Raw genomic sequence first — 21098 nt, 5'->3', positions numbered from 1 at the left:
CTCTGACTTGGCATTTTTGGAAGAGATGATGATAATCAGGGCTTCCCCTGAGAGCATCTTGGCTGAAAAGGTGCAGCAGTAAACGGGTCGTTCAGACCTCTCCCCCCGATGGTCCAGGAATGCAGAGGCCCCACAGCGACCGAGCTCACGGCGGCCTGCTGACCGATCCTGGAGACGACCCGGTGCACCGCCACCGGCTGCTGAAGCAGAGGCGTCTCAACTGCTCGCATGCTGACGAGCTGATAGGCAGGAGGAGGTGATGCTTTGACTGGGTGACACTGTTTGCTGGTCTGGATCTGCTGTGTACCACACTTAAATGCGTGGGTGGTAATTGGAGCAGCTTTGGTGGTTTCCTGCCTCTTCCCAAACGGAGCCTGAAGGAAAACATCACATGTCTCAGCAGGTTTATCAGACACAGAGCTGCTGCATGCCATCTTGCTTTCTTTTGCTGGTGTTTTAAAGGGGGCCAGCTGGAAGACATCAGAGGTGACTGGGCTGCTGGGAGGCTGGGACTGGGATTCTTGCTTGACGGGTATGAAATGAAGGCTGGCGTGAGGAGTTTCAATGGTCTGCTGTTGAATGCTGCGTTCATCACAAGGAAACATGTCAACACATGCAGCGTTGCTCTGCTGGATCCTCGGCCTTTGTTTCTCCTCGGTGAACTGGACGGGAGCCGCAGTGCGGGCGCTTCGTAGTTTACTATTGCCCAGCTCCCTCTGCAGGTCTGCATGTGGACGAGACGGAACAAAGGTCAGATAGGAAGATGAACTGTATGCTTAGGAGCTTTCATGACTTTTTCAATGAAGTGGCCTTTCTTTTTCGATTCTCTGGCATTTTACAATTCTATCAGTGATGTTAAACAGAAAAAGATGTTTCATTTAAACCACTGGTTCTCAACAGGTCCAGTCTCAGTAACCACATTTTTACTCTGTCATTAAGTCGTGACACAAATTTTACACATTTTCCAAAAAAATTACTTAACAGACAAATAGTGGAGTAAATATACACTGTTACTAAAATAAACCTAAGGAGCTGATCAAATAAAAAGGAAGACTTACCTTGGATGACAGGTATATATGTTTTTTTTAAACAAGCTTGGTGAAGCAAATTACATTTTTGGAATATAAATTGAACAATATGAAATATGGATTAAAAGAAGATTTATTGTGAACTGAGCCAAAAGACAGACATATCTAACCCTAAACCTGTTTAAAAATATTTCAGTGAAAGACAACTATTAATGTATTAGTTTTAGTTGTTATTGCCATGACAACGTTGGCAGCAAACAGCTACTACACACGCTGTGTCATGGGAAATAAACATCTTTCAAAATAAAAGCGCAGCAGGAATAGTTATATACATTTTAAAAGTTGGTTTTTTTCCTTTAACATTTCTTTTATGCAAACAAGTCCCACTCAAAACGACCCACATTTTACATCACAGCCAAGAGACACAGATTTAAACAGAATAAAGAGGAAAGAAATGTGGAACAGAGACTCAAAATCATGGTTCAGTTACACTGTTGCAACGCAATGTTATTATCTTTAAATAGTGTGGCTGACGTGATCTTCATGCAAATGAAGATACGTCAATTCATCTTTTTTAAAGCTTAAATGTAAAGAAACACGGTTGTGTTTATTTCAAATTTAAATATCTGCTGCTGCTGATCTTTGGTGGACATACTAATAAAAACACTTTTTATAATAATGTAAAAATAAAAAATGGATTAAGATTGTTACAGAACAAGAAGATGATGTTGGGTCTTACCCGAGTAGAATTAAAGTGTTATCCGAGCAGATTCTTAGTGCATTACACATTTTAACTTATTCCTACATGATGGTACATTTCAACATTTACCAGTTTATTAAGATACTCAGTGGTAACTTTTAATTTAAGCCTTTACCTTCTCACCAAAGTACATCAGGTGCATATCTTTGCGTGAATGTCTGGTGAGAAACACTTAATGTGGAATATATTTTAGAAATTCTGCAATAGAAAGATCATTATGAATACAAATTTATATATTTTTGGTGATGCTTTACAAACTGTTTCCATCCTTTTACCAGAAAATAAAATCAGAATCAATACTCAACACATTGACATTCACATTTGAACTTTATTTGCCATCCCTTTAGAATTATTTAGTTATCTCACAAAAATAGAAGGAGCACACGATATCACAGCTCTGACGCAGGTTTGGGCCATAATGACAGGAGGCGTCTCAAAACACTCAATGGTATCGGCTAATCGACAGCTTTCACTTTAGGCAAAACAACAGAGGGAACGAGGGGCTTCTGGTTCACATCGTGGACTCGTCTTACTCGGCTTTACTGATTACAACAGCACACTGGTGGCTACAGGGAGAGAGCTCGGGAGTTGCATAGGTTCAAAAAGTAACTGCAAACGACTGAGCTGTTCAGTGAAAGGGTGAGAAAGAGGATGATACAAAAAAAATATACCTCTTCAACTGCAGTAAATACACCCAAGAGTTTTGAAAACAGCTTCCTATGTCACGTTTCTGCAAATATTTTGGGTCCCAAATTATTTTTAATTCAAAATACATGTGCATGTTCTAGTCAAAATATTCAGGGGCCAGATAGAAACAGGGAAATAACAGAAACCAATATGTATGTTATTACCTTAATACCACAACACTTCTTGACCTTTAATATTTAAAGATGATGTGGATCAGTCACAAAGTGCACTCCATGCTTTTGGCACTGTTCCCAGATTCAGAATTGTAGGATTCAAAGTACTGTACTGCTGCATTGGTATGAATCATTCAAAGAGCTCCTTACATTTATAATATAATAACCAACAATTTGGGCACTTTATCAGCATTAAAATACAGTATGACTGGTTTGTTTCTCATTCTAAAAGCTTCTTTGGCTTAAATCATGATCAAATAGTAAATCCGCATTATTCTAATTAATATCTCTCAATTACTTTCTCATTTTAAGTACATCTCTCAAAAACGCACTGTAACAGTTAGAGTGTGCTTTTTTAATTCCTGTTTAACGTGACAAAATGGAAATAAAATCGTCATCTTCCCACTGTAATCAACACCTTAGTTTGATCCTCCAGAAACCTCTATATTGCTGACTGGAGCTGACACTATCTAAACCTACACAGCTGACTTACAGTGATGCTGTCTGATCATCAAACCACAACTACAGCAGCAGAGCCGTGTCCTCACACAGACCTTTCCACACCTCACAGAGCCCCTCACACATGACGCATCAAACACGTTCTGTAATTCAGTAAACTGTAATGTGGTGCGCAGACTTCCAGAGCACAGTGAGACCATGGAGCAGTGAGCCAACACTGTACATTTCCAGCTCTGACTACCTGAGAGAATTTCGGTGGGGTGGGGGCGGGGCCTGTGCTTTCAGAGATTCTAATGACAACGTGGCCGTCGCCAATTTGCAGCAAACAACAACACAACACATCCAACAACTCGGACTCCACGCACACGCACACATACTTATCATAACACTGTATACCAACACACGTGAACGTGACATTCAACAACACTGCCATGCTTTTTTTTCCGATATGAACTCTGTGATTACTACAACCGGCAAAGCAGAACAAAAACGCTTTGAGAAGCACAAGTTCAAACGAAAACAGGACTAAAATCCACGCGGTTAAACTCCCACTTTCCAGAAGACTGTTTTGAGTAAAAATATAATCCTTCATCAGTCCATGTAAACTAACAGAACACAGGCTGACGTTCTTTTCACAAAGGTGGAATAAGACATAGGGTTCAGCCTAATCGTCCAGATCAAACAAAGACTAGGGTTATCATCTATACAGTTTAATGTACTGACAGTTATTGAGTAGCTATAACCAAGAAAAAAAACAAAACCTTCTCAACACACAATTCCACAAAGAGGAATGAAATATTTATATAGATTATTCTTCAATAGTATTGAATGATTATGGTGTTAAGAATCATAGATATATTTTATTATAGACTAATATTTATTACTTACATTCATTCTCTAACACTCTATTCATATTAACATGTATTAACAGGAAAACAATGTCATATATATATATATATATATATATATATATATATATATATATATATATAGACACTGTATATATATATATATACGTATATATATACGAGAGAGATTTCACAAGTAAAGCAAAATGTTTTCCACAAGTAAAGCTTTATGACAATGACTTCATATATATACGGTCTGGGTAAGAGCCTGCAGGGTTGCAGATATCTATTTACATAAATCAGGAGTAAACAAATGAAAGGAATGTAGGAAGGATTGCACAATGTGGAATGAATGTGTTGATATTTAAGGAAAATAAATGTTTTAAATTACATGTTTGACTGTTTCTGTTAGTGCCGAGAAATGACCCAAATAGTCATGAATGTTTGCTCTATATATATAATTGCTACTGTGTTTCTACTATTTCCTATTAGTGTTGATTATTCAAATTATTTTCATGCAATTCTATTAATATGGCACGCTGCTATTAAAGCAATTAAATGACCCTGATTTGTCATTTAAAGGCGAGCTATTGCTTGCCTAAAGAGAGAAAACAGAAACAACAAGAAGCTCAAAAGAAGAGCAGGTGATAACGGTGCTGCCTTCAAATGGGGTGGTATTTACCATGTTCACGAGAAGAGACCATGTGAACACAACCTCCTGTGGTATTCACGACCTCAGGCCACAAGATTTTTTTGAAAGCTCAGAGTTCTCCAGTTGTGACGTGTTTGCTGACGTTTTCAGATGACATAGAAGTTCATTTTTCCTTGGATAATCATTTAATATATAGTGATTTTAGGGATAAGTGGTAATACATCTGAGAAAAATGTTTCTGTTCCAACGTCTTCTCCCTCTGTCATTATGCCTTTGCATTCCCTGCATTACGTTACTTACAAGCAGCAATCAACAGTGACGTCACCCATTGGTTTAAGAACTGCCATTCTGAAGCCTTGAGTTTGGATTTTGGCTGCCGTCATCTTGTTTCTACAATATTTGGATGAGCTGGGAGGGAAGTGAGCGGTGGATCTGACTTGATCTGATTGGGAACCCGAGGACACTATGCTCGACCACAGATAGCGGAAACCTGACTACACCACACACCTCTCAATCAGAGTCTCGCCCCAAAAAATACCGCTTTTTGAGGCCTAATTTCTAATTAACGATGGGATTATTTTCGGATGGACCAATGGAACTAATAAGAAGGAATGACTTTCATGAATGACACCAAATTGACTCGGGGAAAACATTTACTGAGTTTGCATTTCATGAAAGAAGTTGAATGGGAGTTTATGGAGCCAGAGCTGTTTTGGAGCCGACCCTTAGTGGCCTTCGGTGGTATTGCAGTTTAACGAACTTCCGCATTGGCCTAATTTTTCTGACCTAAAAGCTACGTTCACTTGTATATACAGTCTGTGGTTACTCACCAGCTAACTTGCTAAATTGTTAGCCTCTGTAACTTCTAGTTGCCATCCATGTTGCCTAGCAGCAGTATTCTCACAATTTAACCACGTCAACACCAACCATACATGACCTCACATCTCATAACACGACCTCACGAGTTCCATTTGAAGGTAGCATGGTTACAGGTTGTCTGGGAAACGAGTTCACATTGAATGATTATTTGTGCCGTTTAGCAAATCCACTTTCAAAACTCCAAACATTTGCTTCTCACATTATTTTATGGCACTTCACCGTTGTGTGTTTCTGCCCCTTTTCTTCACAGATTGTAACTTCATTTGATGGTTTTTTTTGTCTAATCTATAGCAGCTTTAAATTGTTAAAGATATTCCATCGCACAGCCCTGATAGAGGTAGTAACATTTAAGCAACTGTGCTAATTCAGGCTACATGACTAAGTTTCAAAGAAGTTTTGCATTTATAGAAATGAACCTCATTTGAACAAATGGTCATTTAATTCTTCCATGTTTTTTTGTTTTTTTAAAAGTGTAAATAAATCTGGGGAGGAGAATTTAAAAAGGCAAACGACGACAAATTCACTCGTGCACGATAATAACTACAACCACTTAGAAGAACTATGCCTATAATACATCACAACAATGATCTTCTATTGTTTGCTATTAGACATAATGCAGTATTGTTGAAACAAACCGGATAGCTGTGTTATATCCTGATTGACAAAAAGAATGAATGGAGACTACAACAAAGAGAAAAAGTGAGGATGAGAGATGAAGAGAAGCTAGATACGGTGATCGATGCAGTGGAGAGGGCAGGAATGAAGAAGCACTGACAGGCGAAGGATGTTTCTACTGTTGGAACTACAACAAAGATGATAGGCAGAGGGTGCAGGAAGCTAGGTATGACAATAGTGTTGATTGTTGTTATGCTATGCCAGTCTATAATCCAGTGTTACAGCTTCTACGGGGAGGGGAAGGGGCCGCCTACAAGTCGATGAGCTGGTCCACCAGCAGCAGGGAGCGGGCCAAGCTGGGCAGGCTGGATTCAGAGCCACCACTGTTACTGCGCGAGTGGCCTCCTGAAACTGGCCGGAGGAGAGACAAGGGGAAGGCGGGGATGGGGACGTGACGAGTACAAGCAAACAGAGGGGAGGAGAAGCACAGGAGCGGGAGTCACAAGAAGCAAACAAAGCAAGTCAAAGAGGGGGAGAGAGGTCAAGAACGAGAGAAAAGAGAAAGAGACAGCAGAATTTACCCATTTACCTCTAGTGGTTATCAAACATTCTTAACTTTGTGTGTGAAGATGTAAAAATGGTACATGTAACTGAGCCTCTTATCAGTAAGCTTCACTGCCTTCAGTTACAAGTGTGGAGAACTAGGACGTGTCTGTGATGCTAATCACCATTTCGACCCACCTGTGCTTCCTTCAAGAGACGGTAAAGACCTACCTTGGGAATTCTTTCGGCCTGTGACGGGAATAGGATCAAACTCATCCTCTGTGCCTGCCTCTGCACCGGCCTGCTGACACTCAAAGTCTGAGATCAGAAGAGACGAGTCTGCGGGGAAGGATGATCATTTTTATTAGAGCACTGTAGAGTCTAAGCTTCTTCCACACACAGTTTAGGACAACAGCAATGACACCAGCTACGGTTCTTCCTTCTTCAATGTGACAAACATATTCATAAAATCAGCAATTAATGAACAAAACACATCCGCTCCTCTCCAGTGGTACACGGCCCGTATGACAAGATATTATGAGGATAGATCAGTGGTAATTATTTTGATGCAGCTGGTGCACACAGTCAGGCTGATTTGGAGTTGGCACTGTCAATAATAGTCAAATGCTTTTGTTCAGCAGCCAAGGACGAAAAGAAGAAACTACAGCTGTGGATTTCTCAATGTGGGGCATGCAATACAGTGTTACAGACAATATCAATCAAAGGAAGCACTTACGTTTTACTATTGTACACAGAAAAAAACATGAAAGTGAATCCATACAGATGAGAATTATTCACCCACCTTTAAATATCAAACCTTTATGAAGTTAAGAAGATGAACATAACAGCTCATCACGATAAATGTGCATTAGATGTTAAACTTTGGTGAAAATGCTTCTGATGCCACCCAGTGGTAGATATTTTCCACTTGATACACACAATAGGTGCTTTTTTTGAACGAATCTGTTATTTGTCCCACTACAACTGCTGTCTGATCAACACATTTGAATCAAAGAAGTGTGTCAATGTGATACTAGACTTGTGTGAAGGATGCTCTTGTGTATCCTGGCTCCCCCAGGCCGCCGTCTTTCTCTTCTTCCAAATTAACTGTAATAAAGGAACTGAAATGTCAATTCCAGTTATAATGGTGGACCAGAATGATCTCCAGATCACCCAAGTTGCACCGTGGCTTTATTAATAAATCGCTAGTACAAGTCAGTTAAAGTAGTGAGCTAAATCAGCTTCAGCACAATAATTAAAGAGCGTTTTAACACAACTGCAAATCTCTATTTTGTATGGTTAGCTGCTGATGTCATTCTTATTCTTCAATACCACTGCTGACAACACAGTGTCTATTGATAAGTTGCTGTAGTAAACTACAGCCGAAATGTGTTTACTCTGTCCTCCCCCACAGCTCAGCCTGCCAGCGGCAGACAATGAAAGTCAGACAACAACATGGCTGAGAGGAAGAGGAGCATTTCTGTTATTTTCCTAAAGACCTTTTTCTTCATTTTGATAACTCTTACATATTAAGAATTTATTGAGAAAGAAATATTTCTTTTAAAAATCTTCATTGTCCCTGTTGCTTATACAGTAGATCTGTGTTGCCTTAAATTGTTGCTTTAAATACAGTTCTAGCAGTGCGTGGGATGTCACTCCCTCCTCTTATAAAATTCTTACAACTTACCCGCTTTAGGCTGTGCCGAGTCTCCAGACAACAGGCTGAAATCATCCAAAGCAGAGGAAGCCGAGATGGGAGCAGAGGAGACGGAGGAGGTGGCGCTGCTTGCAGCCGGAGGGCCAGATGGACCAGAGATCAGTGAGCAGCCCAAGAGAGAGTCGTCTGCAGTGAGATGGCCTGGACCAGGGCAGAAAAAGACAAAGGAGAGGGCAAAGTTTTGTTATTGTTGAAGCACAAGAACAAGAAAACAGATCAAGTTTGTGACAAAATTTCCTTCTACTATTTACAATCTGTACTATTACAAGATCGTCACAAGAAAAAATATCGGCACTCTCGACGTTATACACAACGTAGGTGAAGATAGATAAATAACCTTCTCTTAACTTATCAATAGAGGGTATACAAACACAGGAGAAATATCCAGAGGGTACAGCTGGTTTACAAATGCCTTTCTATACATTTTTCATGACATGTTGTCTTTCTTTGCTACAAACCTCTCATCCACTAACTAAGACATTTTACAACGATTGTCACTATATAAGTTGAGACATGTTTTTGGCCACTTGGTGGCAGCAAAAATAAACTGTGAATACCATTGAAATATTGTCACTTTTCAAGCTACTGATAAATACTGATAAACTGGAAATCCGTGACATATTTAGGAGGACACCTCGACCTGGCTGGACAGATAGTATCCCGCTTTTTCTATGAAAACAGCTTAATGCTGTGTCTGACAACAATGCTGAAGACAGTGATGAGAGTGGACCAAAGCAGAAAACCAAAACAGCTGAGCTGAAAGATACTAAAAAGCTGTGTCAAGTTGAGGAGAACTGCAGAGGCCGGATATAATCTCTGTGCAGGCAGTCCTTTCACAAACATGGTCACATTGGATTCAGTCTAAATAAAAAGTATTGATCATATCAGCTTTAAATACAGACTGATGAGAAAGTGTGCTCTACATAACATTTACACTACTGTTTACACACAAAGAACAGCCTTAACTGCAGACACAGGTTGGTATCTCACCTAAACTCCCATTAAGGTTAAGCTGTACTCCATACCATGAAAAGTTTTCTATACTTTTGTTTTTGGATTTAACACTTACTGTAAAAAAACTAAAATCCTCTGTAATCAAATGCATTTTGAAGCACATAAACCTGCGCACACACACACACACACACACACACACACACACACACACACACACACACACACACACACACCTTTTGCAGACTCTTCCACAGAGCCACCAAAGGGATCAGACAATGACAGGAGATCAGGAAGCAAGAGAGAAGATGTATCTGGAGATTTGAGTCCTTCAATCAGCTTCTCTAAAGGCCAACGAAGAGGGAGAGAAATAGAAAAGAGACATTTGTGAGCAAAGTATAAAAACAGTTGTAGCAAAACTGTAAAGTTGCTCACACAAAGCTGAAAAAGTAGCAGGGTGTTATTTGAATTAAATTAAGAATTTACAGGCAAAACAAATCATATGACAACAACAGAGAAAATTGTGTGTTGTTGGAGGCACACAGGCTTCTGATCATGCACCGAATGTTAGGATAATGTACTTTTGTATCATTTTTTTTAATGTTGTAATTCATTTTAATTTTAAATTAATTAAAACAATCTGCACGATTTTTCCATGTTTCTGATTTTCCTACATAAACTCAAAGGTTTTTCAGAATTGTTGCTATAATTTATTTAGATAACTAAATTCATATTTTATACTGTGAGTATGTGTGAGAGTATCAGTTTTAACTCAACTAAGAAAAAGCCCATAGAAACAGGTATTTGTGTGTACAATATTGATCCACAGAAAGATATATTTACCAGGTGTATCTGACAGTTCGAGGATATGGAAAGGATCTGGGACAGCCAACAGTGAGGCTTCTGATTCCACATTAAGAATGGCTGATGGTCTTTCAACTAGGAAGCAGAAGCAGAATTACCCAGGTAAGATTTATAAACCATGATATGAAGTTGCAAAATCAGGTTAAAAATATAATGTGGAAGAAACCTGGTGATGTTTGAATACAAATGATTCAAACCAGGTGGTAAAACACACAGCTTGAAATAAAGTCAGATGAAGTTAAGTTCAAGTTCTAAGTTCATTGATTTTCCTACATTGTCTTTTTACTGCAGTCTGAAACAGAATCTTAGCTGCAGGTCCCTTAAGTTACTGAGACTGTTATATATTTTAACTAACGAATGATACATTATTTTCACAGTTATCAGCATATTTTGTATGTGTTTGTTCTAGCACTTCATCGAATGCTTCTGTTAAGTGCTTGTCTGAAATCACAGTTTCTTACAGCAAAATCAATGCATCACAATGGAAAAGTTTGGATGTTTTGTAGTTGGCATAATAATGGCACCAAAAGTTTTCTGGACCCGACAGGTTCAGGCCCATGAAGAACAAAAATTAAAAAAAACACTAAGCCTGTAGGCTGTCGGAGGGTAAAATGTGAAATACCAGTTTCTTGGGGACCATCATCCACAGTTGAGCCCTGCAGACCTGGTATCAACTCCTCAGAAGATGCTGTCTCGGTATCTGAAGGTGGGTCTGGTAAACAGAAAATCCCCGAAATCTATTGTTTATCACAAATTAAAAATACTGCACACATTACATGAGCTTTCAGTGTTACCGTTAGCCTTTTTGTCATCTGCTTTGAATTCCTCTGCAGCGAGGTTGGAGAAGTTGTCGTCGTCAAAGGGGTTCCATGCTGGCTGGGTGGCGGTGTTGGTGGCACCACCAGAGGCGGGACCAGTGGGGGCAGCTTTGCTTTGGTCCTGTGCTGCATCACTAAGACCGAGCTGAACAGGCTGGACGGTGCTTGGCTGAGATGGAAGGGATCTGCAAGTAGAATATCATAAATAAAACAAGCAGAAAATGATAAATTCTTTGGGGTTATTCCAGTAAACATGGCACTTACTGATTAAGGGCAGCGTCTCCATTAGCTCCTTGCGGCTGCTGTGAGGAGTCGCTCACTGGAGCTGCAGCGGCAGCGCTCACTGTGGCATCACTTGGTGTGCGCTGGTGGCCCCGTTCTTCAGTTGTCTTTGGAGTAGCAGGTGGAGTCTGATCAAAAGAAGCATGGATGTGGGAAGGAAGCCTAAATATTTCATAGGATGTCTCACAGAAAGACTCACAGCTGAATGTGTTCAGAGGAGAGTGTTAAGACAAACATATTTATTCACGACATTTCCAATGTCTTTGGTCAATGAGAAAACTTTGGGAGGAACAGACACTTATTAATGATGGCTAAAATGAGAATGATACTGACATGCTCTGCAATGCTGAGGATGTTCAGAAATGGTTGGAAGCTGGGTTTTTAGCAGGGGGCCACTTACGGTCTCAGCTGATTTTTGGCTGATGTCAGTAGAGGCGGGCTGAGCCTGGGCAGCTGATGGTTGATTTATCTGCTGCTGCTGCTGACTGGGGGCCTGTTTACTGGGAGACAGCTGAGCCTCTGGCTGCTGAGCCTGGCTGGCCTGCTTGCGACGAGATGGGCGCTGAGGTGGGGCCGGGCTGGACGGAGTCTGTGCTGCTTGCTGGGAGTTGGAGCTGACCACAGAGGAAGATGTGGTCTGGGGCTGGACTGCTGGCTGTGCTTGTGGTTGGACGTCAGCCTTGGTCACCTGTGATGCTGCTGCTGCTGCTATCTCTGCAGCTGCAGTTGGCTGCACAGCCTGTCACACAAAGGTAAGTGACAGAATCTGCTGTCACTCAAAGGTCATATCTGCAAAGCAGCTTTGATTAACAAGAATAACAAAGGGTGCTAAGCTCCAAAAAACAACTCTTAATTCATGTATATGACAGGCTGATAACAAACAATGATTATTTTATTATATAGCCATAATTCAGTCTATATACCCAAAACCAAAGGTTATGACCACAAATCGCTTGTTTTAGAAAAACAGTAAACCCCAAAAATGTTTAATTTACAATCAGATTAGGTAGAGAAAATAAGTAAAAAGCAGCTTTTTGATGCCTAAATGATTTTCAAAACTGTTGCTGGTTGTTTATTTCTCTCAGTCAAAGTAATCAACTAATTGTTGCAGTGCCAGTTTAAAGACATGTGCATGTCCACCCAGACACAAAATGCCAATGACGAGTTATGCTTTACTGAAGACATTTGCTCGTCTTTTTCCTTTTTACGGAATTTGCACAAATACAGATACGAGGCAGGATTTGTATTGATTTCCAACTCTAGAAAGCTCTTTTGGCTGTTTGGTGTAATTAGTCCGTGTATACCTGCTTCTGTGGAGCTGCAGCCTGACTTGAATTGTTTTGTGACTGGATGAGTGGCAGAGCTGAAGCCTGCGCCTTCTGTGACTGCAGAGCTGCAGCTGGCTGAGAGAGGTCTAAGCTGACTCCTGCGGGAGGTTAAAAAGAGCACTGAATACACATTAGTCAACAGCATGGAGATCATTCAATTTTAATACTTGCACAGATGCACAACAGTTTAAAAATGAAGCAATATAAAAAGGTTTATTTGCATGTTGAATAACAATATAATGCTCATGAAAAATGTATTAAAGAGGACTAAATAATCTGTTGAATGCTCAATAAATACATCAAAGCAATTTTTAACAGGTACAAAAACTGACATCACCTGAAGCAGCGTAGCACAGTGAGAGAGAAGCGGAGAAAATCATTTCATAATCACTTTGGGCCTGTGGTTAGATTGCTTTAATTTGCATGAGTCTTAACCTGAATACTTGATCTCTTCCTGCTGAGAATTACAGTATTCAATGTGTGCTCAAAAGGATTAGAGGGATTCCTGTATTCATGAACATCTTCATTCAAAAGATTGGTTTCTTTCCTCCTATGACAGAGAGGCAAGTAAGGACAGAGTGCTGTACATACCCACAGGCTGAGCCGCACCACCAGGGAGATTAGCCCGCTTGCGAGGGGTGAGAGCAGCAGGCTGGATGGGTAGGATGCCAGCAGCCGGCTGGGTATGTGCTGCTTTGGGCCTCTGGCGAGGAGTGATGGAGGTTTCAGTGGTGGGAATTGGATCTGTCAGTCTGGAAATGAAGGCAGGTTGATGACCTTCTTGTTAATCATGGCAAACAGTGTCTAACATAATTATTTAATGAATTTCAGAACTGTACCTAATTACTGTCATAAAATGCAGTGTTACTACAGCTTTAATGGTAATAAAGAGTAAGCAGGTCATGCTTGCCTGGGCTTAGCTTGGCTCTTCTTTGCTGCAGCAGCCTCACTTGCTTTGACTGGCTCAGGAAGTTTAGAAGGAATTGGAGAGTTCTAGTTTGGGAAAGAAAAGGAAAATCTTTACAAAGAAATCTACGCAGATGTTTCACAAGACTGAACCATCAACGTTACAGACTAAATTTGACATAGAAAACTTTTCATTTTTAATTTTTTAATGAAATATTATCATAGCTATTGTGTAATTTCTACTGTGTACAACTAATGAATCAGAGCTCATTTCCTCCCACAGACAACTGACATGTCCGTCTATGTAGGTCAGCCAAAGATCCCAAAGCAGATTCCACTGAGTACAAGAAGAAAATCAATTCCTGATAAGAGAGTCAAGCAAATATGTCAGCATCCCCTGGTGCTGAGGAAGAACTGACCTTCACATTCAGAACGGGGCAGGTCCGCTGAGCGAGTTTAAAAGCAAAGTGGGACACCTGGTAGATATCTGGTCTGTTGTCCGGGTCTGGCTCCAGTGTGTACCCTGAGAAAACACACCATGAAGAAACAATGAAAGTGAGACGAAAGTAAACCGATAGAACTGAATTTGATGCAGTTGATTACATTAAGTAATATTTAAGAGGCACTAACGAATGAGGCAGTGAAGATCGTAAGAGTAGCGGGAATTATCTGGGATGGTGAAACTGCCATCACAGATGGCCACCTGGCTTTCACCAAAGGGCAGAGTGAAGAAGCACAACTTGTACAGCAAACAGCCCAGAGCCTGGAGAAGACAATCACATGCAAACCCCATCGCGCAAGAGAAGAGAAGATTTAATCAAGAATAGTGACACAAGAAAAACCTTTTCCCATCTAAACACCAGCTGAGGTTACTAAAGTGTGGATTAACATCAGGTTTAATATTTTTTTCTTCAGGAGCCGTCTGACCTCATACATGATGCATGCGTGATTATCAAAGAGGTCTGTCATTGTCACTCACCCAGATGTCTGCCTTTGTGGTGATAATCTTGTTGTTGTAGAGGTTCACCATCTCAGGAGCACGATATGATAAAGTGGTGTACCTGGAAGAAGAGAACAATATATATTATATACTGAAATATAACCTTCACAGTAGTGTGTGCTTATAAGTGTGCATAAATGCTAAAGCAATAACTTTATGTGTAACAAATTAAATGTTTCACACATAATAAGATTTTCAGCTGCCTTATGCAGAGCCCTATAGCTGCAGTCCATTTTAGGATGGGGTGAAATAAAATTAAATAATATAAAAAACTAAAAAGCTGTTCAAGGGTAAGAAACCTGCCGACAGTTTCTGTGGCGTATCATCTCAAAGAAGTGCTAATGAGTGAAAGTTTCAGATGAAAGAGGCACAAACTTTTTGATTTCTTCCTCCACGGCAGCCACTCCTTCAGTCTGCGGGCTCTGGAACTTGTTAGTGGCGCTGCCAAAGTCACACAGCACATAATGACCCTTGTCGTGCAGAAGGATGTTCTCCACCTGTAGATATACAAGAGGTGACTCTCTCACATATATATATATATATATACACACACACACACACACACACACACACACACACACACACACACACACACACACACACACACACACACACACACACACACACACACACACACACACACACACACACGTGGAGCAGCTTTTGATTGAGGACAATATGGGGTTTTACATTAAAGGGACCAATTTGGATCAGTACTGTTGGGAGGTAATGTAGTCCCCTATTGTACACTTTGCCTGTGTTTTATTTGCAGTCTTGATATCTATAAGAAGATATTTTAATGGTTTTAAGAACTAAAACCATCTCAATATAGTTGTATATCTCATCTCAAAGTTCTCTCTGGTGGTCAACCAAGAACAGGCTGTTTTGTGTCTTTGCCTTTAAGGCAAACTGATATCAATGACCCTCTCTTCTGACTTTTGTTTTTATGTTAAAAATAAATCTGCACTGCAATAAAGTCATATTTCCATGTGGATTAAGACCATTGAGTAAAGGTAACATCAAATTAATCGACCAATTACAGTGGAGTTCACTTCCCTCTGCAGAAAGTAAAAGGTGTTCAAAGTATTTTGACAAGTGAAATCTCCTGTCTTCTCCTATTAGTGTAGTTCTCAATTAAACAAAGCTTCAACTAATACAAGTACACAAATAACGATTCTTCAAAAGATTACAAATGGTGATCTACAGCCAGTTTTGGCCGTGTTAACAAAACTAGACCAGCTGTCCTCTCCTAGGGTACACAGTGCAGAGTAGTGCATTGCCATTCGCACATATGGATTCAAAAAGCTGGGACAGCAACAGCTGCTATTCATTGTTAATGAGAACTGGCTTTGTAGGCTACGCTCCCTGGCTGAGCTCAAAATATCCAAAAAGAGCCCGGCTACACTGCAATGGAGAGTTGAGAAAGACACAACGTTAGGCAAATATCTTCTGTAGTAGTGCCAGCCAGAGCCTGCCTACTGCTAAACAATTGTTTACAACTGCACTTCACTGAATGAAGGAACTTTTTTTTTTTTTTTTTTTTTTTTTTTTAAATGCAAGGAAAGGATGATCGTTGCGATCTTGGGTAGAGCACAAGTGGCAAAATGTGTCACCTTAAGGTCCCTGTGGATGATTGGTGCCTTGCGCTGGTGCAAGCGAGAAACAGCATCGCAAGTGTCACAGAAGATCTGCAGCACCTCCGTCTCAGAAAAGCCGGTCTGCAGCCTCTGATTCATCAAATTGACCACCTGCCCTCCTGCAAAAGAACATCCAATTATACAGCAGATCAAACAACATGAGAAATGAACTTCAGAGGTATTTGATCATATCTTAACGTGGGTTAGTTATTCTGTTCTACCACTGATATAGTTTAGGCTGTGTAACAGCTTGTTTCTATCATTCAACAGCACAACCATTCCGCAACACAGATTTCTTCTGAAAGTGCAACCTACATTCAAATTCTTTCATGAATCAAAGCATCCAGTTGCAGCATTATCTCATTTCCCTTTCAGCACTCACCCTTGCAGTAGTCCATAAGTATGAAAACCTCCCATACATCCCTTGATCCCATAGCTGTGATACTGGAGTCCAGATAACCAACAATATTCTTGTGACCGACAAGGTCTTTCTGCAAACGCACAAACACACAATCAAGGGCATTAATAAACTACTGTACACTACATTTCTACAAAAACAGGACATCTACTGTAAGCTGCATAGTGTTCATATACATTACTATCTGACAGGTGAAATAATTTGTTCGAGCATTAAAGTCGTTTGTAATGACCAGGTTTTCTATTTTAAATTGGTTAAAGACACGAAAGAAATACTACCATCTTTTTATTCTGTAACTCATTCATTAAATCTGGTCAGTGTTCTGAGATGCAGTGTGAGAGCATCACCTGCAGAGGGAGCTGCAGTGGAGAGCTGAAATCAGGAATCTATTAGGTAATGACAAAATGTCAAGTACTGCAGCTGAGGTGAAGCACTGTCTGTGTGTGTGTGTGTGTGTGTGTGTGTGTGTGTGTGTGTGTGTGTGTTGGTGTTTATGTGTTGGTGTGTGTGTGTGTGTGTGTGTGTGTGTGTGTGTGGTGTTTATGTGTTGGTGTGTGTGTGTGTGTGTGTGTGTTGGTGTGTGTGTGTTGGTGTGTGTGTTGGTGTGTGTGTTTATATGTTTGTGTGTGTGTCTAAGAGTGACAGAGAGAACAAGACACAAAATGTAAAAGGTTAAAAAAAAATTGTATGATGAGAAAACACCCTGTTTGCACCAAATATTAAAGTAATGTTGGTTTAAAAAGCAAAATTAGGCCAACTTTTTCATCTGAATGACACAAGGTGACACTTTTTGGTAATCTGAACATCCATTGCTTCCTTCCTTCCTGAGTGTACCTCCAGACAGAAAAGAACAAGCCTTATGTACAGACTCTGAACTCAAACTTTCCACTGTGTTTTCATATTTGGGGTTGCCTAACATGCCATATATTTTTTATTCTGTTCTGCTTTTGCATATTACTAAAAATGGTAATAAATAAATCCCCATTTTAGTAGCAAGTGGCATCTCCATACAATGAATTTATGGCAGGCATGTTGAGATTTGTAAGATTTTACATGAGAAAATAGACAGCATGTCTCAAATGTATCAAGGGACCACCGGAGAAATACCTTAGAACTAAAACCTATTTTTTTAACCAATGCCAACAATGAACACTGAAATAATAATAACCTCTCATCAGGAGCTAAATCGTACTTTAAGGATTCACATTGATTCGAACCATACCATGCATTTGAAAACAAAAGCATCACACAAAGAACTAGATGAATAAATATGGCACAACAATGCAGACAAGCCTGCCACAGGCTGTAGATGTACCGAATTCAGCACTTGTTCTTAGTTATTCTGCTCAGAATGAGGCTTCTTGCGTATGTGGATTTCTTTTGAAAAGCCTTTGATTTTGCAGTTGCCATCATATGTGGTTTCACCTGGCACAAGAGCTCAGAGTGTGAGCTGGCGGAGAAAAGTTGAATCTCAGCCACTCACCATGATTTGAATCTCCCGTTTGCACACCTGCAGATCGTGCTCATTGTTGACATACATCCTCTTCAGGGCACAGCGCACCCCTTGATTCGTTCGCACAAGGAACACAATTGCAAAACCACCTGTAGGATTTGAGAGAAGAGGTCAAATTAAACTGTCAGTAAGATGTGATAAATGGATCAGCAAAGTCCTGACTACAAGGACCATGCTTGTTGATGCACTTAAAGATTGTGACTAGTTTTAACTACAATCAAAAAAAGATGAAACTAGCATCACACCACTCTTGCAGGCTTTTATGGGCCATTATTATTTTGAATATTCAGCTGACATGCTATTTGTTTTACACCTCATGACTTTAACAACTGTTGTAGTGGCTGTCCGTGTAGCCCTACATCAACGAGGACGATCAGGACCAAATGGTGCTGCCTTATAGCGTTATCTATTAGTCATGTCATTGCTGCAGGCTTTACGTAGAGGCCTACATTGAGGCCCAACCATCTGGTAATGCTCACACCAAAGATTCACTTTGCTGAGTTTAGCTGTGTGACAGAGCCATCAATTTCAGGCCAGACATTGCTGCTTAAACCGTATCCTCAACTTGACGTGTAATGATATCACATGGCAGTGTGGCTTTAAAAGATATAACTACGAACATGGGTGCACGTGGATGGTTTACATCAGCTTCTGATGCTCCTATTGAATGCCCTTAAATGTCTCCTTCCATGACTTACAGACTGGTCACTTGTTTTGAAATCTTTTGCCATGCTGGCAGACTCACACAAGTGATTAAAAGCAGAAATACTGTTATTAACACAGCGTTTGGTTCAGACATGAACATGAGAAAATGCGTCTCTGATGCTCAATCAATTTGTCGTAGCTGTAGTAGTGGTCATAGTACTGAATGCACATGTGATGGTCAAATGAACTGTTTACTTGGCGGTACACAGTAAACAGGAACTCAGACTGTGTTCCCGGGTATAAAACCATTATTACATTTGCTTTGTTTTGGTGAAGTCCAGGTTTAAACTACAGTTTCAGGCCTCTACTCCGGCATCAGCCATGCTATCAGTTGTTCTTATGAAAGAGACAGTATGTACTAAGCATTCACTTCAAAGGGCTCAAACTGCCTGTCACGTCTCCATCTCCTTCAATCTCACTTCTGAATCATGACAGCTGACAGAAAAATGGTTGTGTTAGTCAGAGTGCAGCTGAGAGAAAGTGGTAGGCCTGTTTTACACATACGTATCCAAGATACAAGGATGCAGAGCTCCATCATCCTCCTGGGGAGGGTGCAAGCTTACATTTCTGTTGTCACGTGACTCGAGCATGCAGGACACACGTCACTCAGTGCTCCATGCACGATCAGGGAAAAAGACAAACAAATGGCATCATCTGGCGCGTGCAACGCTTTTTCCTCACCTTCAGCAATGATCTCCTCCACAGTGACTTGGTGCCGGCCGACAGTGAAGCCTCGTCCAATGAAATTTCCGCCCGCATGACTGGACCCGGAGCTGCCACCTCCTCCTCCAGAACCGGGCCCGGAGCTGACCAACTCCCGACGAGAATCAAAGAACTTCCTCATCTCGTCCAAATGACAGCAGTCTCTCTGTCTCCGTCTGTCTCTGATCAGCTGCTGTCTTTGTGCTGAGTTATGGCGCTGACAGTGAATGCAGCTGTAAATCTAACGAGTCTATTTGATGTCTTCGTCAGCTGTGATGGTTTATTATTATTATTATTTAGTCGCATTTATGGAGGCAAATTTCACATTTGCTCGCCAACACAAGCCAGTTGGTGAAAGCTGGAGCGGTTGCGACTCGCTGTTATGTAAGTGAATTACAGCAGCCAGGAGGCTGAAGCATGTCCGGAGGAGGTATTTCTGTTTCTGTCCATCCAGCTGTTCGGCTGCTGAGAACAGGACGGATCCATCTTCCAGCCGCTACAAGCTAGCTAGCTGCTAGCTACTTACGCGCTATGACATTTCGTGTCCGTTAAGGTTATCCAGGTTATCCGCTGAAGATGATGTCTTCGTGTCTGATGGATCCGACGCGTAACTTGTGCGATGAGATCGCCCAAAAACATCTGTCCATCCTCAGTGAAGTGAAGCCACCGTGTGCTGCCACATCGCTAGCTATTTATTTACTCCCATTTACAATAAAACTAGGATTGAAGCGAGCTAACGCATTAGCGCAACGCAGCCTTTCAACAAACAGGCGTCGAGCCGGCAGAAGAGCGAAGAGTCCGTCTGGTGCAGCTGGAGAGTCGGAACCCTGAACCGAACCGAACCCTGAACCGAACCGAACATCAGACGGTTCAGTCCAGCGGTCTAAAGCGGTCTAATCTCTGCAACCACCACCGCCAGCGGGATCGCAACATCCGAGCTGTTGCTGTTGACGCGCGGACGGAATTATGGGTAATGTAGTTCAGGGCGCAGCTGCAGCCCCGCCTTCTTCCTCCCCTCCTCTCCCTCCCCTCTCCTCCTCTCCCTCCCCTTCTCCCTCCCCTCTCCTCCTCTCCCTCCCCTCTCCCTTCCCCTCCCCCTCCCCTTCTCCCTCCCCTCTCCTCCTCTCCCTCCCCTTCTCCCTCCCCTCTCCTCCTCTCCCTCCCCTCTCCCTTCCCCTCCCCCTCCCCTTCTCCCTCCCCTCTCCCTCCCCTCCCCTTCTCCCTTCCCCTCCCCCTCCCCTTCTCCCTCCCCTCTCCTCCTCTCCCTCCCCTCCCCTTCTCCCTCCCCTCTCCTCCTCTCCCTCCCCTCTCCCTCCCCTCCCCTTCTCCCTCCCCTCTCCTCCTCTCCCTCCCCTCTCCCTCCCCTCCCCTTCTCCCTCCCCTCTCCCTCCCCTCCCCTTCTCCCTTCCCCTCCCCCTCCCCTTCTCCCTCCCCTCTCCTCCTCTCCCTCCCCTCTCCCTCCCCTCCCCTTCTCCCTCCCCTCTCCTCCTCTCCCTCCCCTCTCCCTCCCCTCCCCTTCTCCCTTCCCCCTCCTCCTCTCCCTCCCCTCTCCCTCCCCTCCCCTCCCGCTCGTGTCCGTTGTCAAATGCGGCGTTCAGGTCATGTTGCACAGC

The 21098-nt window shown here is 41.8% G+C and overlaps 1 protein-coding gene across 1 annotated transcript; it reads right to left on the bottom strand.

Annotated features, from left to right (window-relative positions):
- LOC138196808 (AP2-associated protein kinase 1-like) lies at positions 1–20444 on the bottom strand (the record flags this gene model as incomplete). Its single annotated transcript, XM_069147171.1, is given in 20 exon segments — positions 1–724; positions 6876–6983; positions 8332–8502; positions 9549–9656; positions 10156–10251; positions 10799–10888; positions 10971–11179; positions 11259–11404; positions 11677–12015; positions 12581–12702; positions 13196–13356; positions 13515–13597; positions 13930–14033; positions 14141–14273; positions 14490–14571; positions 14886–15007; positions 16124–16266; positions 16530–16638; positions 18049–18167; positions 19465–20444. Coding segments are annotated over 20 exon segments (3297 nt in total). The 5' UTR covers positions 19628–20444.
- Between the last annotated feature and the right edge of the window lie 654 nt (positions 20445–21098).

The sequence above is a fragment of the Embiotoca jacksoni genome, unplaced genomic scaffold (genome assembly GCF_022577435.1).
Source record: "Embiotoca jacksoni isolate LCO1_2020_lvr unplaced genomic scaffold, fEmbJac1.0.p SCAF_131, whole genome shotgun sequence".
NCBI lineage: Eukaryota > Metazoa > Chordata > Actinopteri > Embiotocidae > Embiotoca > Embiotoca jacksoni.
The sequence above is the reverse complement of the archived record's forward strand: the minus strand, read 5'-3'. Positions and strand labels throughout refer to the sequence as shown.